This window comes from Cynocephalus volans, chromosome 2 (assembly GCF_027409185.1).
Source record: "Cynocephalus volans isolate mCynVol1 chromosome 2, mCynVol1.pri, whole genome shotgun sequence".
Taxonomy (NCBI): Eukaryota; Metazoa; Chordata; class Mammalia; order Dermoptera; family Cynocephalidae; genus Cynocephalus; species Cynocephalus volans.
In genome coordinates this window covers 39536781-39561667 of record NC_084461.1, presented here as the reverse complement: position 1 = coordinate 39561667, position 24887 = coordinate 39536781, and the positions used below count along the sequence as shown (strand labels likewise).

General features: G+C 39.1%; 1 protein-coding gene across 3 annotated transcripts in view; it reads right to left on the bottom strand.

The window, feature by feature from the left end:
• NNT (nicotinamide nucleotide transhydrogenase) overlaps positions 1 to 24887 on the bottom strand; it is a 117512-nt gene that overhangs the window by 61054 nt on the left and 31571 nt on the right. For all 3 annotated transcript variants that reach the window (XM_063084222.1, XM_063084217.1, XM_063084212.1), the window contains exons 7-11: positions 21193 to 21380; positions 4796 to 4929; positions 4312 to 4503; positions 3639 to 3792; positions 744 to 905 (exon numbers count right to left, since the gene is read on the bottom strand). In XM_063084222.1, the coding sequence (XP_062940292.1) occupies positions 744 to 905; positions 3639 to 3792; positions 4312 to 4503; positions 4796 to 4929; positions 21193 to 21380 (830 nt within the window). The remainder of the gene's footprint in view (positions 1 to 743; positions 906 to 3638; positions 3793 to 4311; positions 4504 to 4795; positions 4930 to 21192; positions 21381 to 24887) is intronic.

The following is a 24887-nucleotide window of genomic DNA, read 5'->3' as shown; positions in this document are numbered from 1 at the left end:
TGAACTATAAACACATGATGGGGATGCCATAGCTTTGGGCTTTGCTAAGTACAGCACCTCTTGGAACTGAATGTGTTCCCTGCAGAGATCCTGGATGCTGTATCTATGGCAATGCATTAAGAGACGATTAAGGGCCCTTAGGCTTCCAAGCCAGGGCAGCTCCCAGGCCTGTCGGATGTGGGTTTCATTCCCTCATATCTGAGCCATTGCTGAAGGCCAAAGAGAATAGTTCTTGGGCAGCAGTGTAGACTGCTATTTGGACTGATGTGAAGACTGACCCCGAAGAGAAACACCTGATGCTGCCCCACTGGCAAGCTGTGCTTCCTGTCCAATAAGCTTCATGGTGAACCTGATGCCACATGTGACCTGTTTCCTTGCCAGGCTAAACGGTGAGTTGAATCTAAGAAGAGCCCCTAAAGGATGTTGCAGCTATAATTCTGTGAAACAGTTGTTTTCAAATTATCAGTAGAATCCTTTCCTTAGAGGAAATCATAATTGAAAGGAATAACAGTGGATCTGCACTGCTTGAAATGGCAGCAGCGCAAACACACTCCCACGGCCTCTGACTTCATGACCCCACACCTCACACCCTCTGGGAGCCCCTGAGTCACCACAACAACCACCTCAGACTCCAAGAGAAACACTTTGAAAACACAGACTTTACAAACTTTCATTGGAAGCACTCCTGGAGCTGAATAAGCCTATGAAAACCTAAGATGAGAAAAGACAGGAAAGGAACAAACCTGAGATTGCATTAGTCACAGACATCAGTGGTGAGTGCAGAGCAGGGGTCACTCCCCAGACAGTGTGGTAGCCCACAATGCCGGCCAAGCCAAAAGTGGTCACCATCTGAGAAAAGGCCAGGTTGGGAGCCGCAATGCCCAAGCCCAGGATCCCAGTGAGACCTAGAGAAAGAGAGGAAAGAGTATGAGCTGACATCTAGTTAACTCAGTAAGATTAAAAGCACACACACACCCAAATACAAACATGTGGAAGAGTCAGTGCTGTTAAATTCCACTCCCTTGATAGTAATGAGCAGATTTTTTAGACATTTGACAATTGAAGGGGGGTAGGGTAGAAACTGGGGAAAAACCCCAACTTTCTGACCACCCCCCCAAATAAATTGTAATAAATAATAATATTTATGAGTCACCTTAATAACAATTTGCACATTTTCTTCTGTGCAGCTTATTCTCTTCCCTGTTCTTTCATTGACAATGCCACATGTGTTTATACAAGCATTTTTATTCCAGAATTATAGGCCTATAGAGGATCTATCAAAGCATTTTCTACTTGGGCAAGACGCAACCTTTATAAGACAGGACTTTTATGAGGCCAATTTTATGTCACTCTCAGATTTGGCTGAGGAAGAGGGGTTTTAAAAGAGTAGGAAGGATTTCATTCACTCCAGTACCTCCCCAAAACATATGGCTTCCACCCACCCGGGACAGAAGTTTTGCAATTGCTCCTGAATCTGGACTGGACTGCCAGCCAGGGCAGTCAGCTCCAGCCTCAGCACCAAGTCAGCAAACAGGATTTTACAAAGAAAAGGAAAAAAATACAAATTAAATTAAGAATGTGCAGAATACAAACAGTCAGCTCTAAGCATACATCTTTAATTATCGCCTTCCTTAATAGCAAACACGTGGATGGCTGTTCTGCAACAGAAGAAAGGGTTACCTCGTGGTCAGTAAAAACAGAATAACAGTGAGTGATCGGGAAGCTAGAATTTAACTTTCCTGACAAAGTTACCTTTTTTTCCCTGGTATGAACTATTACCTTATAAGTGGCACAGCTGAAACATGTAGGAATTGACATTAATTTTACTTTAGATCATTCAATAAGACTGTAGTTTTAATTTACATTTTCCTACACACATACAATATTTCCAAGGTTCTAATGCATGACCTGTTAACCATCTGGAGGAAGAATTAGATAAAATATTATTTTGCCTTCCAGTCAAAAATTAGAAAAGCTGTATAGGGTTGTGGTTAAGAATGTTTTCTTAAGTCAGACTGCCTACTTCAAATCCTGGTTCTGATGCTCACTAGCTGTGTGATCTCAGGCAAGTTACTTAACCTCTCTGTGCAGCAGTGTCCTTACCTACAAATTAGCCCTCTCTGTCTTCATCTGGAAAAGAAAATAAGATACCCACCTCACTGATTTTTGTAAGGAATAAATGAGCTAAGGTATGTGACTATTAATAAGCTATTTATAAACTATTCTATATTAATTTATAAACTAATAAGCTATTGTCTTTTCTATAATATATTAAATAATGTCAAGTGTGCTATTTCTGTAGTCTACATAACAGAGGAAGAGAAAGAGAGAAAAGAAAAAAAAAGCAAATCGCATTCTATGAAGAACACTATTCAAATAGATTCCTAACACATAGAGAAGAAAAATATTTGTTTTTAATATAAAGGAGGAAGTTCAAGGTAAAGAAAAACACATATAAAGCCACCTTTGTATTTACTGGAATATGCCATTTTCATATTTATTAAAAAGCAATATACCTTAACTCAACAAACATAAGAGAAACCTAGAAAAATAAATCATTATATATGTCTCTCTATATTTTCTTATGACTCTCAAAGAAATATGGAAATTTATAATCCTACTCATAATACACTCTACAATCTAGTTTTTTTTTTTTTTATCACATGAGTGCAAGTAGGGACACTGCCCCATCTATTCACAGTGCTCACAACTAGAGGCTTTTTCAGCCATTTTGCTGAGACTTGCTCTTTACTCAAGGAGAGTTACATATTTAGCTTTAAAACATCTGGACTCACATGGGAATTTAGAGAATGCTGAAGCTACAAGAATTCCGTGTTCCTGGTGCTGGTTCTTAATTCTTTATAGTTTGCTTTTTGTTTTGTTTTTGTTTTGGCTCTAAGCAGATCTAAACAGTTTTAATGCATTCTATGAGAGAGAAACCAATTTAAAATCAAATATCCATATTTCAGCCTCTAACAGTGCATAGCTAGAATGAGCATTTATCACTATTTTACAATAATTCTTTAGCATTTTCACAAAGCTGAGTTAAAAAACAAAGAATTTATGTTAGATTGTAAAGAAAGAGATCAAAATTAAGATACTGAATTTTTTACTCTGTGAGTAACTTAGAATGTTAGTCAAACACTCAAGGGCTATACCTGTATCGTAGTATTTATTCTTCAAGACAAATATCTGGTTCCCCAGTCTTACTCAACTGTGCAGATAATCACAACCAATATTTTACCAAGCACAAAACACCACAACTACATTTCTATGCATTTTACCAGCACAACCTGACATGTATCACTACTCAATATATTTGATATAGATAAAAATATTAATGACTGTATTTAAAATGTCTTCTATAAAAGGAAAAGTGTTAATAGTCTCTATTACTTCACAGGCCTTCCTTCCAGTATTTAGCACAGTGTCTATATCTCTTGGGGTAATCAATGAATGCGGTCTCCAATTCCACAGAGGTGGGGTAAGTAACATGTTGGTGAAAAATCACGTCTATCAGTCCCAATTACTAATGCAATCCAAAGAAGGACAACCCTATTTCATTTACTAATTTTGACAATTAATACATTACTTAGAAAATTCGATCAGAATTAAATCCTGATAAATGGGATCCTCACCTGCCGTATATGAAGAAGCTGTTGTCATTGTCTTCCTGAAAGGTGTAACGGTAGCTGCTTTTTCAGCTTCCAGCTCAGCCACTGTCTTCTGTTTGACTGGGGCACCTTGAGGAATGTTTTGCGGGGTGGGAGCTGGGAAAATCACTTCACCATCCTAACAGAAGTTAGAAAATCATGTTTTTTGAAAAGACAATTCAGTATCTTAAAACCGCTTGCGGAAGATAGCTTACTCTTAGGAAAAAACTGTTCTTTTAAATATTACATAAACGTATATAATGTATAACATCAATTTATAAAAATATATAACGTATCTATAATTATATGTCTGTGTTACACATACATACATATATAGATTGTATTTGTTCCGGACATAGATCAAATCCTTAAAAGCAGATAGGTGGGAAGAACAATTTTTACTTTATTCAATTTCTGCTTGTTTTTTTCTGTTTTTCAAAAGCAACATATATTTTGAGTGTGTTATGTGTATGTAAGTATTTGAAATATTTTCCTCTAAACTGTTCTGCATTTATAAACAATTTCTATTGGCATAAACCTGGCACATCAATACTTTATTAGAATATTTCTCAATTCCAAAATACAATTCTTCCAAGAACAGAAATCCTGAAACAAATTCACATTAAAAACACAGGAAAGAACAGATTTCTTTACTTACCTTCATCACTACAGTTCCTCTAATGACATGACCCATCGTACCAAAGTCAATGTCATCTTTCACTTCAAAATAAAAATTATCTTTGTCTGGGCTGATGGCCTTCAGGAGTTTGGTGATGTTGTTGGAATACAGGGTGCTGGCCTGAGTGGCCATTTGGCTAGGAAGGTCTGTGTAGCCTATGTGAGTAATTCCCTATATGAACAAAATTACAGTCAAAAAGGTCAATTATCCTATGCTCACATTCTTCCTAAGACAATTCTCATTCATAGCCAATGCTAAGTTTTGAAATTATGTATCTTTATAAACATACACACATACCCACAAACAGAAATATATTTCAAAAGAAGCTTTAAATGTGCCTATTTTTATTTTAAACAAATATCAGACCTCAATTTCTCCAGATATTTAAAGGAATAAACACCCCCTCACAAATCACTAAATATGTGAGAATTGATTCATAGATAGAAGATGCTTTTTGCTATACCTTATGAATATAAAGTTCTCCTGGCTTAGTGGTTTCAAAGTTTCCGCCAGCCTCAGCAGCTAAATCCACAACAACTGAACCTTCCTTCATTGACTCAATCATTTCTTTACTAAACAAAACTGGAGCTTTTTTACCTAATAAAATCAAGGAAATAGTAAAATTATATTATGATTTTCTAAAGCCTTATATTCTTCTATTTATTACGGTAGTCTCTAGGCATTCAGGAATTTAACATTTGAAATTTTAACTCTTTCCAAGAGACCCTTAAAGACCATAACACAGATGAGATTGGTCATTCTCTTTAGGAAGAAATATGAGCTGCAAAGCCAGTATGCAGGAGGGAGCCCTTTAGGTGGCAAGCAGGCCTTGACCTGCTCAACAGGAGAATCAAAGCACTGCTGTTCCCAACCCGCTGACAGCCAGTACCACTCACAAAGAGATAAAGGTTTTGCTTGTTTTCTTAAAAGTGCATAATAGGGCCGAGCCCGTGGCGCACTTGGTAGAGTGCTGCGCTGGGAGCGCGGCAACGCTCCCGCCGCAGGTTCGGATCCTATATAGGACTGACCAGTGCACTCACTGGCTGAGTGCCGGTCACGAAAAAACGACAAAAAAAAAAAAAAAAAAAAAAAGTGCATAATAATAAGCCATTAAGGAAACTATGTTCACCCAAACTGAACAATTCCTAAAGATCACAAATGTCAAGAGTAAATTCAATACTGATTTATGAATTACAAAATGAAATATTCCAATCATCTTAACAAGTGTCACCAAGTTTTTCAACACATTGTATTAACGTAACTTAATTTAACACAAGATAATTTCGAGGAGAGACAGGAAAGTGGTATGAAATCAAAACAATGAGATACCACAATTCCAGAAGGGTTAGGAACCACTCATACACTTTTATTCCCACTCAACAACTATTCACTCTGTGCCTGTGGTGAGTCAAGCCCTATCTCTGCCTGGTGCTGGGATACAGGGGTAGGGGTAGATAAACAGAAAAGGTCCCTGATATGGTGCACATTCTCCTCACTGATAATTCACATTCTAAATTCACAATGTGTTTTTAAGAAGTTCACTAATTCTAACGTAGAACATAAAGCCCCAAACATTAGGATTTTTCAAGCTAACATAAAGCAATATGTTCAACAGAGTCTCACACTGTCAGTATATGATCATGTTCACATTTCATAAAATAATGCAAATACCTATACCAAAAGAAAAAGGAAATAAATTTACGAGATTAGTAGTATAAAAGCAGAGCATTAATAGCCTTATTATCTTTACCCTCTTCTTTCGAAAGTTTTCAATTCTGTGTTTATAAAATTTTAGTAAAAACACTGTCAATTGGAAATTGGATTAATGGAAATCAATTAAAAATAAAACTTACATTATAACTCTGTTTTCAACCCACTTGACTGGAATACGTATGATTTTAAAAAGGAAAAATAACATTTTTTGTAGCACACATTAAAAAAAGCTGTAAAGACACAAATGAGATGTTTATGTAGTACCTCCTTTTTGCTACAAACTATACTTCCAAGATCAAGTCCAAATCCTAAGGCTCCTACGGTTGAAGTGCTCTTTCTAACATGCCCTCTCATCACTGCCACACTGGGCCTCATGCTCCAGCCACACTGGGCTGGCTGCCATGTGATTTGTTAGATGATCTCTGGTTCTCTCTTCTGAGTCTCCACAAAAGAGCAAGAACCAAGAGCCATTTTCTCCAAAGACAACATCATGAGGTTCTAGTAGTTTCACCACTTCTCAAGCTTCTCTGGAAATATTCCTTTCCTCTACCAACAGCACTGCAGTTTAACAAAGACATCCCGAATAATTAACTAGACTTCACTCAACCATGAGAATTTGAGGATACAAATCACATACATCTGAGGACTCTTCCCAAAATAAAGGTCATGCTGCTCTCCAATGATCTAAAGATAGGGTTCACATGGCTACATCCACACAAAGTGGCAAATTTACTTATTTTAATTCATCAATATACAATGTAGATGATTTCATGTCCCTTTACCAATTCCTCCTTTTCTCCCCTCCATTCCCCGCTCCTCCCCATCAACAACATAACTGTTCCCTTATCTTAACAAGTTCAAGGAATTATTGTGATAGTTGTCTTTTTTTTACCCCCCATTTATTTGTTTAAAGTGGCAAATTTAAAGTGCTCACCTGACCTTCCCAGGTATTTACTGTCTGCTCTTTTAAATCCAAGTCCACCCCCTTTGACTTTTGACTGCACCAACTTTGTGGCCATCGATCTCATAAACTTGATTTGGCATCTAACCGACTTTTCCTGCCCTAGAAATTCTGGATTCCTTCTTTATTCCAGGACATATAGCTAAGGATCAGTCCATGGACAGTATTGCTACCACATGCAAGATATAAAGTGGCCAAAACCATTTAGGCTTCCTAGAAAACATCAAATATACAACCTAATTGGCTCCTCTGATTTAACTTACTCAACCTTCACAAAACAATTGTGCAGTGGCTGACACAACTTTAAAACATACATGCACACATTTACACCTTAACAGAGGTAACTTAGGTGTTTTATCCATATTATTGCTCTGAAATTCAATCACTTTTGAAATTATAGCATGTTCTTTCACATAGGATAATTTATTTTAGTGTACAGACTAGAGGGGATCACTAAAACAATTAAGTTAAAAATGTACGTAAGTCACAGAGGAATATTTAAAGACATGGAATTATTATAAGTAAAAAGCACACAACAAAATAGTACGAATGTTTAAAAATATTCAAAGACAAGTATTTCATACAAATATATACATACATAAAATATTATATACTATATAGTTTAAAGTAAATTCATATAGCATTTAACAATATCAGAGTATATTTGAGTGGCAAGGCTAATTTATTTTCTTCTCTGTGCTTTTCCTTATCTCTCAAATGTTTTAATTTTAAAATTAAAAAATTGTAATAAGTGCTACAGGGAATACAACGATGACCATGTTGTACAGCTGCCTTCAAGAACTCATATGTGGATCAATTTTTTGAAAATTCTGGAAAGTGCAGAAATGAAAACTGAAAACAGAAGGGGAAAAAATAGAGCCAAAAGAGAAGCAGAGCAGTAAATCAAAGTTCCAAATGAGTAAATCCTCAAAAGAATAGGTCAAGGGAAGGAAAGACAGGGAACACAGTTTCAAAATTCTATCACACTCTGGCAGCCTAATATGATAAAATTTAATGCATGATAAATGTGGCATCACAACATGGAAAGAACAAAAGGAGTAAGATGATTAGTTAGGTATCTGGGGGAAAAATATCTACCCAAGCCTAATATCATACTTTAAACCAAACTCTAGTTAGGTTCAAATTAATTGTAAAAGAAGAGAATCAACCCATAAAGAGAAAGAAAAGAGAAAAAAAGGAAACCGTGGTGAATATCTCTCTAGTCTGTGGATTAAAAAAGTACTTCCTAAATTTAAAGCAATGTGGAAAATTACAAAGGAAAACATCGATAGATTTAAATTTGAAAAATGAATACCTTATAAACCTCAAAAAATATAAACAACAAAAAGTTAATGCAATAAAAAACTTACAGAAATTTAAATTAAAACAACCCACTAAAATCCTAGTAGATAAATGAACAATAAATGCAAATGGTCAATTCCAAAAAAATAGTTACAAAATGAAAAAAAAGTTCACCCTCAGAATCAAAGAAATGTGGGTACAAAAAGCGAGATACTTCTTTTGCATCTCAAACTAGCAGAGTCAAAAAATCATAATACTTATTGTTGAAATGAAACAATTCTCTGGACAGTCTATTTATGAGATTATGAACTGCACAACCTTTAAGAAAGCAGAGTTTATCAAGCATGTTTCGACCGGCCCAATATTGACATCCACTCATCCTGTAATTCTACTTCTAAAATCTGATTATTCCTGGGAAAATAAATGAAAATGCAGACACGGGAGTTATACAGAAAACTATGTTATCAGACCATTATTTTTATTTGGCAAAAACTGGAAACGAAATAAAAGCCCAGCTTTAGGGAACAGTTAAATAAAGCATAGAGTACAATCCAACAAGAAAATTCTACTAAACCATTAACACATATTTACTAATAATATTTAATGACTCATCCCTATATATTAAAGGGAAAAGCTTATGACATAATATTAAGTGGGGGAAAAAAGAAAGATACTGTATCTTGATCTCAACATTATAAAAATGCATTGCAAAAAGGCTGGAAGGAAATGGTAAAATGTTAATAGTGTTTATCACTAAGTGGAGGGATCACAGGTGATCTTTATTTTCTACTTTGTATGCATCTAACAAAAGCCACATAACATTTTTACAAAAAAAGTTAAAATAAAGTACCCCTGCATAATCACAACCAGTTTCTCCGTTAAGTCAAGGACATGGTTTAAGAAGTGGTATCAGGAGAATTAGAATAACTTAGAAAAAGCATTAGAACAGCCTATTCACCTACCGATTGAAAAGGCTTCATACAAAGTCCCCTGCCCGCCCTGCTACAGCAGATGGAGCTATGCAGTTAGAGCAGTATTTCAAAGAGTGCACCCAAACACTTGTAAAAGGAGGCAGAGCCATAAGTAAAGATGGATATGAAACAGGAAGGTGTGTACAGATTTTTCACGATGTATAACATAGAAAAGAATACATGCAATATTTCCTATAAATCCTTCAAATATAAAGAAATGCCCCATATACCCCAGAGACAGCTTGGTGAAGGTCCAAGTATAAATTTAAGACAAAATGAGTATATCAGGTATTTCAAGACATAATTACAGAAGAAAGCAGAAAAGTTAATAAAAGCAGAAAGGAGGTATTTCTTTTTTAAAAGCATAATTGGTCTTTCCCCTTTTGACGGTCATTTCTGTTCATTTTATCATTTACCTTCAAAAGAGGGGACACAGAAAAAGACCAAGACTGTTACATTTCCTAATACCACCCCCCCTCCTAAAAAAACAATCACTGTGACAGAAAAAATTAATAAGGAAAGAAAATTTTTAAGAATATTTCCTGGCACAATACACACTGGGTGAAAGATCTGGCATGATGTCCAACTTCATGAAATATTTCTTGCTCCCTTCTGTTTCATGGACACTAAGTTCCCCTGGTAAGGATACTCAGTTCCCTTCCATTAGGAGTTATCTCCATACTTTTGCCAAGACAATTGTAGGACATCAAGCACTCACAGTCATCATTCAAATGGTCACTCTTTCATTCATTCATGCAATTAATACTTATTTAGTGCCTCCCATGTGCAGGCTAGATGGGGAAGGAAAATTTTACTTACAGTTCCAGAGTCTAATATTTTACAACTGAAAGAGGCTGCATTCAAAGCTAGTCAACAGTTTCATTACTAGAAGAGTTGGGTATTCAAAGCACTCATCCAAAAATGTTAATTAGAGAGTTTCCCAACTGGTTGGTCATTATTTGGGGTGAGAAGGGACACCATAGGTTAATATAAAGCATCCTTGAATCTCTGTGCGCACGAAGAATTGAATGTAGACTGAATAAATGCATCATGCATATATGCTGTTTCTTGATGTATGTACATATGGTTGTGATTCATATAAATTCATTTTTAAATGTTATTCATAATACCTTTTCATAATCATATGTTTTCTTAATAAAAAAACTAGGATGTAGTTTTAAAACTATTAAAATTAGAAGCTGCTAAAAAAAATCACTAATTTCTAAAAATCACTTTAACGACTTATTGCTATGTAGCAAAAGAATATATCATTGTCTTCTCAACAACAGTAAATTCAAAACGAGTGATTTAGCTTAAACTAAATACCAAAGGCTAAAGATATACCAGAAAATTTTGTAATATATTTTACCTCTCTAAATGAATCGGGCCTAACATGATCATCTGAAATCAATAAATTCTCAGATTCTATCCTATTGGAAAAAGAATCAAGCCCTCACAGACACTTTACACCAAAAAGAAGAAAAAGAAAAATAGAAATTAGGAAGAAACCACTAAAAATATTAAGAACAACACGAAACCAAGATGAAATGGATTTAACACAAATTTTATAATGATTTCAAGGAGCATTCGGCATTATTTACTGGAATTACTCAATGGCACGTAATCAGATGGGGAAATTCCTAACTTCCTGGCCTGCAAGGCATCAAATTAGACAGAGGCTCAAATAGAACTTTCTGCTTTAACAAGAACATGATTATTTAATTCCATACTAGCAAAGAGATTAATAATATAAGTTATAGACAATATTTATCCAAAGCAAAATAGATTTCTCATGAACAAGTAGGAAGCAAAGGATGGTTTTTAATGTAATGCGGTACTCTATACTGACTAAACACAAAATACAGCAGGTAAAGAAAGCCTTCCTGAACTTCAGTGTTTATACTTCGAGAAACTATGCTATAACAACACATTTTTGCACTGATCATTGTTAGCATCTACCCAGCATCTAGCTCCTCCTTTCGTCACTACTCTGATTTCCATTTTCTCCACACCATCCATAAGCCTCAGGAGATATGACCTCAGAAATGCTCCAGAGGCAGGCCTGGCTGGGCTAAGGGTAATCCCCTCACTTTATAAGTGTCTGATTCAGAAATCCAGGTGCAAGCTGAGGAGCATCTCACTGCCCTGCCTGCATAGATTGGCTCAGAAATGGGCACATAACCCAATTAAGGCCAACAAGAACAGGGAAAGCCCTTTGCTAAGGGCTTCTGAAAAAGAATTTTACTTGCTCTTCAAGAGGAAGCCATCAGAACTGGCCTGTCTTGTCTTCTGGATATTGTGTTGTACAAACTGGAGGTGTGAAATTGCTGCTGCTTCTACACACCACTGAGGAGGAAGCCAAAACTCAAAGAGAAGGGCAAAGCTGAGAGAATACAAAGGAGCAAAGACCCCCGACCCACACCTATCCAGTTACAAATGGACTTTTGTTCTGTTCATATCCCAATAAATCTCCTTTCTTAAGGCAGATTGTGTTAAAATTTCTGTTTCTGACAGCCAAAGGCATCCTAACTGACACCCATCAAAGGCTCTTTTGGAATTTCAAAATCACAGATGGGGTTAAAGTATTGAATCATAAGCTTTAAAAGTGTTAGAGATGAGGATAAAAGATTATACATATGTGTATACATGTGAGAAAGAGATAATTGATTATGTAACAGGATGTGGCAAGAAACTGTTGAACATCTGATCCACTGATCCATTACCTAGTGGGTCTGATTTAGCCAGCTCCACAGTGCACAGAGCAAAGTACAGACGCACACCCTCCATCACTGTCCATCATGAGGGAGACTACAGATAGCTGTGTTCACAAACATGAAGAGATTCTGACCCAAGCTTAAATAGTCAAGCACAATACTTTATATGTGAGCTCTAGCTCTAGAACTAAAGAAAAACTTTCTTTGCAGAATTAATTATTTGTACAAGGAACCAAACAGAAAGTCAGACTGGCAAATAGCTGGCTTTTCAAATTGGATGCCTTGAGATTTTTCTAAATATAATACTTACAAAATATGATGAGTCAACAGCAAATTTTAGCAGACTGGAAAAAATCTCTAAAAGTCTATTTAAAGAAGAAACCTGAAAACAAGCTTTTGCCTCATAATTAAAGAACATATTTATATAAATTTTCAAAGTATTATCTTAATAATTTACTTCTCATAGCTGCAAAATTCTGTACAAATACAATGCAAAATTAGTCAAGATTTTACCATGGCTTTATAAGCTATAGGAATTCTCCAAAAAGGAAAACAATCTACCAAACTTAAATGGTAGCACAAATTAGGAAATATAAAATATTCTCATAGAGATTATAACATTATTTTGTGTTCCCTGCAATATATGTATAGATGTACATTAGCTACCAAAGTCCACTAACAATTGAAGCAATGAATACTTATTACACATTCTGATTTTTACCTTGTTGTTAATATAAAATAATGAAAAGGATTTTTAAAAATAAAAATAGTATTGTTTATTTTCTTTCTGTTCTTTCAATTTAAACTTAGATCAGAATGAGGTTAGTTGGCAGAAGAGCCTTAAAAAAATGGTATCTTCAGAAAATTCAAGTAAAAAACAATTAAGTCACGTTTCTCCCCAAGAAAAACCATGCCAGATTGCCGTCTAATAAACAACTTATGTAACTTCAGGAGAAGATCCATAAACCTGACAATCTCAAGGACCATCTTCAGTATTCCACCTAATCCTTGAGAATGTCTGGACATTTACTGCAAACACCAATAAGCTTTCTAGTCCTGAGCACCATCCCTAAGACCAGGCATCAACAATGGAAGAACAGAGAATTATGCTCATGTTCTGCATGCCGGGCCCTACACTGGACCTTTTCTTCATCTACTCCACAAAAGAGTTATGCAAGGTAGAAACTTTTATCCCCATTTCAGAGATGAGGAATTTGATGTTAAGAGAGACAAATCAGCTATTAAGCAGTGGAGCCAGAATTTGAATCAACTCCACGTGGCTCTAAATCCATGATCTTTCCTCTGACTTCCAATGAGCAAGTTAAATGTAAACAGATAAAATTTCAAATTGAGGAAGAGGAAAGAGGCAAATAGCTATGCACAAAAACCCATGTTTGTTTTGAGCTGAAGTGTACCTCCCCCCCAGGATTCATATGTTGAAGCCCTAACCCCAGTGCCTCAGAACGTGACTGTATTTGGAGATTTTAAAGAGGAGATTAAAATGAGGCCATTAGGGTGGGCCCTAATCCAATCTGACTGGTGCCCTTAAAAGAGGAAATTTAGGAGGCTTCTGGTCAAGATGGCAGAATAGACAGTCCCCAGTGTCACTCTCTCCCTCAAATCAACCAATTTACAACTATAAAAATGCTACGACAGCCAAGCTGGGGCTGCTAGAGCTCAGGGGAAGAAGAGGAGAGACCTATGGAGTTCATGAAGGCAAGAGAAGCCACAACGAGAAAAAAAATCGTTCGGACTGTCTCGAGCCCCAGCCACTTCCAGGCTGGAGCTGCTGAGTGCACAGAGAAGGAGCCGGCAAAAGCTGCAGCTGTGCCATTTGGATGGAGTTGCTTGGAGGTGGCAGGGGAGAAGAAGGCCTTGGTGGCCCCCAGGCCAGCAAGACCACTAATAGGGTTCCCATGGACCCACACAGGAACAAGGAGCCAGAACAACTGAAAAAAAGGAGCCATTCAGAGGCCGGTGAGTCACTGCAAGGGACTGGCACAAGGCCCATCCCATGGGAAGTGTTTGCAACACAGGTGGTGGGGGAGATGGGCCTAGCAGAAGAACACTGGGGCACATTAAGGACAGCTGATCTGCACCCCAATGAGCAAAGAACCACTCAGAGACTGGTCAGGAATATAGAATTGCATGGGGTGAAGTATGATGAAAAGACTCAGGCCCAGACCAGAGTTCAGATCTCTCATGAGCCAGAAGTACCTATAACGTCAACCATTAAAACCTGAGCTGCACAAAAAGCCTTCCCTAGGGAATCAGCAGCAAAGCAGCAATTTAGCTCAACCACAGAGCTCAAGTACTGGTCCCCACAGGAAGTTCCCCCATTTTACAAGTAAGCAAAGGACAAAATTAGTTCCAGCGCAGAGTTTAAATGGTGGGAACAGCAAATAATCCAACACAAAAATGAAAGGAAAAAAAAGTACCTGCAACCAAAGACAGTTTGATATTAACTAGTAAAGGTCTCATTTCACCAAAGAACTCCTATAACACCTAGAAGGACTGGAAGTCCCCTGGGCTATCAAGCCAGAAAGTGGGGAGGGCCGGGGACCTCAGCAATGCCCCCTGACACCTGCAACCAGTCCCAAGGGTGGGGGACAAGGGCCTCGGCCACACTCCCCCGACACACCAGCCCAGAGCCAACACAGGAAGCACCTCAGGCTTTCCCTGCCTGGGCGGTGGGGATTCTCGGGCCTCAGCCATGCCCAACTAACACGTGCAGCCAGCCCAGGGATGACCACCAAGCCGCCTCAGGATGCTCCCCAGGCTCCCCCAAGCTGGAGAAGTGGGGGGCTTTGGACCTCGGCCATGCCCCCCCAACACGTGCAGCCAGCCCATCAGTGACCACCAAGCCACTGCAGGAAGCACCCCAGGCCTACCGAGCTGGGGCAGTGGGGGACCTCGGGCCTCAGCCATGCCCACCCTACGCCCACAGCCAGCCCAGCAGCCAGCCCAGCAGTGACCACCGAGCTGCCGCGGGAGGTGCCCTGGGCCTCCCAAGCCAGGGCAATGGGAAGACGAGGGCCTCAGCCATGCTCCCCGGACATGTGCAACCAGCCCAGCGACCACCACCAAGCCACAGCAAGAAGGGCCCTGGGTTCCCAAGCTGGGATAGTGGGGGGCGAGGGCTTTTGCCACACCCCCCTGACATCAGCATTCAGCCCAGCAATGACCTAGCCACGGCTGGAAGCCCCCTGGTCTCCCCTGTGGGAATGAGGGGGGTGCCACTGGCCTCAATCCTGCCCCTCCTCCTTCTTCCTTCCTCCATCCCATTTCTTTCCCCTTCCCCTCTCCCCCTCCCTCCCAGCTGCTCCACAACAACATCCTAGAATGTAAAAAATAATATTAATAAAATTACATTTTCTTTAAAAAAAAAAAAAATAGGAAATTTAGATATGAAAAGAGACAGCAGGGATGCACACACAGAGGAAAGACCATGTGAGGACGCAGCACAACAGCTATCTACAAGCCAAGGAGAAAGCCTCAGAAGAAACCAAACCTGCCAACATCTTAATCTTAAAACTTCTCCAACACCTTGATCTTAAAACTTCTAGCCTCTAGAACTGTAAGAAAATAAATTTCTGTTGCTTAAGCCACCAAGTGTGTGGTATTTTGTTATGGCAGCCTTAACAAACTAATACAATGGTCTCTTATTCCTGGGCACACAGCTAGGTGACAACTCTCAGCCTCCTTCACAGTTAGGTTTGGCCATGTGACTAAGTCTTAGCAAAAGAAATGTGAGCGCGAGTGATGTGTGCCACTTCCAGACCTCCCCTACACATCCCTCCATGCCCCTTTCCCCTTCTCGCTGGCTAGAACAGAGACAGTGCCCAGAGTGCCTTTGGAGTCTTATCATGATGATGATAACAGTGCCATAACCTGAATCCCCAGATGACTATGCGAAGGAGAGCTGCCCACCAATGTGTGAACTTACCTATTACTGTTAAAATAAGCAAGAAATAAATTTCTATCATGTCTGAGCCATTATATACTTTGGGGTTAATCTGTTACAGCAAAGATCATGGATTTAGAGCTAGACCACCCTAACTAATACTGAGGCACAAGAAAGTATGGGGGAAATGGAAGGAAGGAGAGAGAAACACATGTGGTGGGAAGCACTAAAATGTTAGCGGGAACTGTCATGCTTCTTCACTGGAGCAGCCTCAGCTTCCACCTTTTCAACACAGGGACTGCCAGGGAGGGGAGCACAATGCTTCCCAATCTTGCAACATACTTCTGGAGAAATAACAGACCAAACAAAACATAACTCTGTACCATAAATTTTCCTCACAGAACATTTGTTCAGTTTGGTGTGGTCACTTACTAAGTATGCTCAAACACACCCTAATAAATCAAGTCTGATAAATAGCATCCTTCTCTGGATGACAAGTTGCCCTGTCTGTGTTGAAAACTACCAAGAAGTCTATTCTGTGGTTACCAACCCTTGATGTTGCAACATTTAAGTGTTTCTCTCTGTCCTTCAAAATTCTCAAAACAAATGACTTTGTAGAAATAATATTATAAAAGTCCACATAATCATAAAATACATGCAAGTGAGGGAAAGATGGTAGATGAATCAGATAGTTTTAAAAAAAAGTAATATAATTCAAATAATGTTGGGAATAACTGATCTATAGCATATAGTTTTTTCCTATAAGATCAAAATGCGTAGAGAAGAAAAAGAACACTTGGAAAAATAAACAATTATTTTTGAAAAAAAAAAACTGTATAGTCATCAAAACAATATTATCTGCAGAATTATACAAATGGAGAGTATCAATTATTCTTGTATCAATTATTCTCTTACCTGAAAGTACAAGTATGAAAATTATTGTAGAAAGTCATTCTTTGGTACTATGTTTTCACTCCATGTAAAAGACAGATTCAAAGAGACAGCTGCATCAGATGGAGAACCAACAGATTTTGTAGGAGAAATCTGCAAAATCTCTTAGGTTCAGTCTCATATAAGGTAAGGCCCTTGCATGTCAGAGGAAAACCTCCACTTCCAATTTTGCAGAGTCAAGGAAAATTACCACACAGGTCCTTTACAGGCATATTTTACAGACCCTAACTGGTATAAATAAAAACAAAAAGTACTGCTACCCTAATCTGGATTGTACCTAAAAAGAGATCCAAGTATATATGGCCTAAGGTATTATAACTTACAATCAAGCAATGAATACCTTCCTTCCTATCTGACAGGACACTTTCTAACTCCTAGACAGACCTTCCACTACTTCTAAATTGTACCTCCTGAGAGATCTAGCTAACCACCTCAAATTGCAGACTGGATATGTGTCCTAGTTCTGAAAAATTTAAGAAAGCTAAATTCTCAGTCTTAAATTAGCCCCTGCAATGTTCCTATCCAAAAGTGAATCAAGAGTGTTCTATCTATCTTTCCTTAGATAGCACCGGAAAAATCAAAGGGATTGCACCATCCAGGACCTAAGGTAAGAACCCAAAGTGATTAGTTCATCAACATTTGCGGAACCACTATTATGTACAAAGCACTATGCCCAGCACTGGTCACAACAGAGATCAAACATTCCAGCTGCACTCACTGGGAGACAGGACAACTGAGGGGCGATGACACTAAGTCCTGCTGTCACGCGAAGCACAGGCATGGTGCCAGGAGTGCAGAAAGCAGACCACCTCCTACTCAATAGAAACTATGGCGGAAGTGGTAACTTACTTGAGTAGGATTTCAAAAGGCAGGGAAGGGCAGGGATAGCATTCCAAAGAGAAGCAGCAATATGCGCAAAGGCATGAAAGTATCTTGGCCCATTTTAAGAGATAACAGCAACCAGCATGACTGAAATCAAGCCCAGAGAGTAAGACATTAGTTTAACATGAGACCTGAAAGCTAAGTCAGGTTTAGAAAATGAGAGCCAATAAATACCTACCGAAAAGTATAAACTTTATAGCACAGGTAATTGGGGAGTGGGAGACTGTGATCCAACCCTGATCAATTTAGATGCCTTCATCCTATGATGCTGGGAACCTGAGTGGTCCAAGATACTGTCATCATCACTAAACAAAAGCCCAGGCCTTACAGTAGCTATGTTTCCATTAAATTAATAAGAGCAAGACCTGAAGTGGGAGACCAGGGAAGCTATAGGACCATATGATACTCATGATTTTTTCATTAGGTGGTCAGCAGGAAAGATTTTAAACGGAAAAGGCGGTTTCTGCCAGGGTGAAGAGCATGTGCTCTACATTACTCTTAATTATCACTGGAACTTAGGTAAAATTTGCCCAAGACACAGTCACTACAAAATCACTATGATTCCTCTTCACCCTGCCCCAAAACTCCCCTCCTTAAACTAGCTATCAGAATTTTAACCTGATTAAGTCCTCTCCTGATTAAATATTCTATGTCTATGACAAGTCTCTCTAAAAGGGCTCCAGATCATAGGGATGCTGAAAAATCTCCATGTCTCAAAAAGGCTTAGCAGAAAAGATAATGAGCACAGCCTGAACATTACTGGAGAACAGGGCTGCCTTACTTTCTAATGGTGGCCCCAAAGATCAAAGAAGTGAACAGGAAGGTTGGGAGCATTCCCTTGTGTGCACAGAACCATGAAATGGGACTTTCAGCTAGACCCTATCCTGAAATTAACTGCATTAAGTGATATTCTGACCTTTGACCCATCGTGCAAACCAACAGGTGATCTAGGTCATGGTGCAAGATATCAGACAGCTTGAAGACTAGCTAGCTACAGAACTATTTCATTCCACATACAATCTATATAACTACAAGGTCATTGTTTTTTCAAGCCCACTGACTGATGTGTACCTAGCAACTGTGAAAATTTACCAACCTCATAAAGTTGTTCCCTGAAACTAGCTACTTACCTGTGTCCCTCTTCAACATTCTTATGCATGCCAGGTCTCCAGTCTAGCCTTTTGCGGATCTCAGTCTACGGAATCTTAGCTTGGAGAATTTCTGACATGTGACTTAATCCCCTTTGGATCCATTCAAGAAAAACTTAAGAACAAGTTCTACTCTAGGAGTCTTTCAGGAGTAGACAGACCATCAGGTGACACATGCAAAGGCTCAGGACATAAACCAGTAAAGGTACAATGCCAAAAACACTGTTTTCCAAAGGGCATTTGTATCTTTATGTAATCTTCTCAATCATTTTTTCTTTTTAATGCTCAGGCTTTCAGTTTTCAATCTCCCAGGGATATGAAAGATCATTAGAAAGATGAGCTTTTTCCTTATAATATGCTAATTAACTTTTCTCTTTTTTGGTTTTCAAGATAAGGAAGGGAAAGGTCTTTTTCAGCCAGCCTTCTGAAAGAGATCTCTGGGCCAATGTACTGATGAAGGACTTTGTGCGAGTTTAATGTGAAGACCATGACTTCAGAAAACAGGAAAGGCTCAGTGGAGCAGTTCAATAAAACTTCTTCAACTAGTCTTTAGAACTATCCTGCAATTTGTCCTTTTACTAAATTATACTGACTATAAACTACTTATAAAAAATAAGATATTATGAGGAGTAGGTCCTAAAAGTCAGTAAGTGTTTGTGTAAGAAGTCTTGAGTCTATACATTATGTCCAAGTTATCCTCAGTTCATATTAAGATGAAGAATTGACTAAAACTTCCTGTCAGCATCATTTCTCCCATTAGTAAGTGTTCTACTACCCTCTAGTGGCCACTTGTTGCATATAGTCAGTTTCTAACTCCTCCCCTCCCCAGCATGCAGCTGCTCCTCAAAGGTCTAACTGTGGCTACATAATAGGTCACCCCATGCCTTCCTTAAAGACACCTGTACAGCAGCTGAGCCAGGAGCCACTGCCACGAAACGAAAGGACAAATCCTGAAGTGCACTCCTGTTACTGCTTGCGCAAGAGTTCCGTTCTCACTGACAGATTTCACAAACACCACTCAGGGTCCATGGCTTGCCCGATCTGCATCCACCTCCAGTAATCAATCACAGGCTTCATTTCTACACTCACAGGTGCTTCCATGAGCTGAACCCCATCTCACTCTTCTGCCTGTCCGCTTCACCTAGCCATCTCTGGTGTGAGGCAGGTGTCTGGCGAGGCCAGCTCAACCTATCACCTGGGTAAACAGAGAACAGAAAGAAGAGCTTGGGAGGCACATTTTCCCCCACAAGCTCATAGATCTCATGCCAGTCAATTCCCTGCCCTTGGGTTTACATCAGCCAGATTTTGTGGGGAAAGATACCAGAGAGAATTTCTCTTCTCCCTTAGGCTCATGACAAAGCAACTTCTAATTTGCACAGTCCCCTAGAGCAAGTGAGCCTTCTTCAGTAGAAGATTAACATAAGAGCTCTCATTCTCTGGCCCTCTTTCTTTCAGAAAGGAAAAAGTTAGAGTCAGCATGGTATTCATCATTCAATAACAAGGAAAGGACAGGGAAAGATAAGCAGTAAGAATATAAATGGTGGAAAGTTTCTTTGCTGCCAAGTATCGCTAGATCAAGCTACTGTTTACTTATTAATAAGCACTTATTGGTTTGACATCAATCATGCATTGAGTACAAAATATTCTTTAGAAGAAGATGTTGTAAAGAGATTAGAAAGTAATTCCTGCCATTAAAGAGCTTATGATTTGACTGAAAAGGCCAAACGTGTTAAAGGAAATAATTTGAAAGTGACAGTGTGTCACATCCCTAAGCAAACATATATACTGGAAATACCATAAATACATATATACACTCACAAAGTCCCCCTATCTTTCTCTCTCTCACGTATGGAAAAATGATCATCAACATATTAATAATGGTCAGCTCTGGTGGAACTTCAGATGATCTGTACTTTTTTTCTTCTGTACATTTTTCAGTACTGTTTCAATTTTCTACAATGAGAATGTAGTATCTTAACAAAGAGAACAGAAATAAGTTAACAATCAATTTTTCAAGGGTTCAAACAGAGAAAACTAATAACAAATATAAAATTGTATCTACAGTAATGATCTATGAACAAAGTTATGAGAAAATACACAGGAAAAGACCGGAAGAAAACATACCACCTTTTTAGTGACTGTTATCTCTAGGGGCTGCAGTGCTTTTGTCATGTGCTTTCTCATATTGTAGCACTTTCATAATAGAAAAATTGATCTTTACTTAAATTCAAATGTAAAACAATTGTTCACCTCCTTTTTAAAAAAAATCATTAGCAAAAGTGCTTTAAAGATAACCATTTACTTAATGGCATACCTGGAATAAGCGCGGTGCTGATAAGTATGTCCACCTCTTTGCACTGTTGAGCAAAGAGTTTCATCTCAGCTTCAATGAACTCTTTGGACATCTCTTTTGCATATCCCCCCTGCCCCTCGCCAGATTCCTTCAAGTCTACCTCCAAGGGCTCAGCACCAAGAGACTTGAACTGTTCCAAAGCTGCAGCTCTAGGGTGATGATTGAAGAAACAGTGGTTATTCTAGGTTCCTAATACAGAAACCAAGATCATCACTTACTTATACATTTTTAAGAAGAGCAAACTGTATATATTCAAAAGTCAAGAGGTTCTTTCGATGCCTTTGGCTGTACTGTTTCAATTTTTTTTAAAGGCAGGCAACCCTTCTATGATAATTTTTTTTCTGGAAAAAAAGAAAAACTACAGGGAATTCCAACTTCTAAGTATAGTTAACTATATTAAGTATAGTTAAGTTGCAAAAGGAATTTCACTACTGCCAACTCCAGTAATCAACTGTATTCCTCGTGGCCCCAATGTTGACAATTATATGATATCTGATATACATTAAGATTTTATGAGCGTCGAATCACTCAAGTTGAGGTTTTTCATTTGTCAACGTTCTGAATTTGTTCTCATTGGCGATTTTTCCCACATAAATGACTCTTTTACTTAGAAATATTTTAATGCTTTTTTGCCCCCAGTCTTCATTAAATTGTGTTTGTAAAAGTAACCTATAAATTGTACTAAATGGTAAAATGTGAAAACTCAACACATTTACATTATGTAAAAATAAATTAGGTTTAAAAAAATAAATGCTTCTCAAGCTCTATATCCTAATTGGAAAACCAGAGCCAACAATGATCTCAGCTCTGTGGTTAACAGTGTGTTTAACTCACCAATATCCATTCCACTACAGTAAGCCCCAAACCTCCCTAATGACAAAAGTCACTCAAGGTACTTGTTAAAAATTCAAATCCCAGGCCCCTTCCCAGACCCACTGAATTATAATCTGCAGCAGGGAGGCCAGAAGCCATATTTTTAACAAGAGCTGCAGGTCATTCTTCTCATCAAGGAAGTTTGGGAAACCATGGTCCGAGTCAATGAGTACCTAGCAACCATCATGTTCGTGAGTGTGCATAAAGAATAGGACATACAGTCCATGGTTGAGCAAGAGTTTCTCTCTCGGCTGACTTGGACAAGGAATCTGGTAGCCCAGATTGTCCCTGGAGGTCAAGTTACAACCACAAGTGGAATCAGCCTTAGGAAAAAGTGAAAGCTGAGAACAACAGAAAGGAGAGACAGAAAGAACCTAGTCTTTGATGGCACCAAGGAGCTGCTGACTCTAATGTGAAAAGGGAGTCCTTCCCACGGATTTTCATTAGGAGAGATAATTCATTTTCTTAAGGTTTAAGCACTTTGAGTTGGTGTTTTCCATTTCTTGCAGCCATAAGAATAAAGCTCTTTAAAAAGTTTCAGAAATGTATATACTACTATTAATAAGAAATAAGATAAATTCAAAATTATGTATATATTAAAAATGATCCAAATTTTGTTCAAAAGTTATACACACAAGATTCTGTAAGAAATTACACTAAAATATCATTAGCTATTATATCAGGCTGGTAGAATTACAAAAGGTATTTTCATTTTCTTCCTTATGTCTCTCTGTATTTTTCAATAATGAACATGTATCATTAGAAATATAAATGCTATTTTGGAATCTTTGTTGTTATATCTTTGCCCACAGAGTAATCTCATCATTTAAAAACATTATATCAAAACGTAAAATGTGTATATCGTTTGACCCCAATATGCCATTTCCAGGAATTTATCTAAGAAAATAATGAGATATCTCCAAATACATATATTCTTGGATACACACACACACACAAACACAAATACACACACACACACACACAAGGTGTCTTCAAAAAGTTCATGAAAAGTTTGTATGATCTTTTAATTCCTTTTTTCCACAAACTTTTTGAAGTACCCTCATGTGTGGTATATATATGCATTCACACATACTGTAGTGGATTGCATTATGTCCCCCAAAAATCACTGAAGCTTGAATTCTGTCCCCCAAGTTTCAGGTATTAAAAACTTGGCCCACTGTGACTGTTAAGAGGATGGGAAATCCTATTATGGTAACTGGAAGGTGGAGCCTTGAAGAGGTCATTAGATTCCACAATGCCATAGTGAATGGATTAAAAGTGGTGGTCATGGGCATGATTTGGAGGGCTTTAAAAAGAAAGTAAATGAGGAGGTTAGTCTCTCTCTCTCTCTCTCTCTCTCTCTCTCTCTCTCTCTGCTCTCTCTCTGCTCCACTATGTTCATAATGTGATACCCTGCCATCACTGTCGCTACCACCAAGACCTTGACCAGCTCTGTTCCCTGGACTTTGGACTTCCTGTAAGAACCCAAATGCCCCAAGGGATCACACCCTGATCACATAAGTCCTTCTCGGCCACACCCCATCATGGCGCTGGTTACCATTCTCTTCCGTATTCTCCTTCCTGCTGGCGCGAATTGCACACCAATCAGCTCACCCCAAGCCCCATGCCGTATGCTAAGTATGGATTGTATTTTAAGCCAATCAGCCTTGCTAAAAGCCCTATATATATGTGTGTGTGCTGCCTAATAAACGAGCTCTCTCCGGTGGATTGTCAACTGGTGTCGACTCGTCCTTTCATTTGGTGCCGAAACCCGGGCTGGCGCTTCTCTCGAGCAGCGACACTTTTCGGACCGCAGCGGCAACACCTTCCAAGTCGCCCCTCAGGGCTCCCTCGAGCTGTAACACTTTTCGAATCGCAGCGGCAGCACTTTCCAAGTCACCCCTCGGGAACTCCGTCCCACCAGGACCAGCCTCCCTTCCACCGCTCACCATTGACGGTCCACCCTCGTCCATTCTTTTCGGCGCTGGCTCCTTCCACTCACCACCGGCTCATCATTAGGTAAGCCCCCTTTCCTAAAGGGCACCAGCCCTTTTTCAGGCTACTACAGGGAGCCTAGCCACGACCGTCAGGTGGCCCCTAACGCCCATACCCCACCCCACCACGGTCTTCACGACCACCATAAATTCCCAAACTGTAACAGGTTCCAAAGCCCTGGTAAACTTTTACTTTCATTTTTGGAGGTTAAAAGCCCCATTCTGTTCTCTCCTTCTCTCTTTCACTCTCTTGTCCACCACTCTCTTCTAATCTCTGTCTGATTTCCATCTCTCTCCACTTCTCGGGTCCGGGACCCGACCAGAAATTCCTAGCGCTAGGTTCCTTCAGGCACAGGGCTTTTGCCCTAGAGAAGTGGAGGTCTAGGTGATGACCCACACCTCCCTTCTCTCCTCCTGGTTCATACCTGAACCTGCCGGGACTGACGTGACCTACCAGGGATGCCCTCTAGGATCCCGCCTTTCCCAACCTGCCAAAGGATCTGTCTTATCACTAACCTCTATCCGATTTCTGTCTAAATTCCCATTAAGAGACCAGAATGGGTGCTTCCTCCTCCTCCCTAGGGGACTCTCCACTTCAGTGCTAGATAATCAGAACACACAGATCCCTGAGGGCACACTAGATCCTAACATTCTACAAGACCTCTTTAACTACTGCCAGCACCTAAAAAAATGGAAGGAGATCCCCTACATCAAGGCTTTTCGCCTCTTGGCTCAGAACCCCACCCTCTGCTCCTCCTGTGCTCCCTCTCAAGTCCTTTTAGCCTGTAA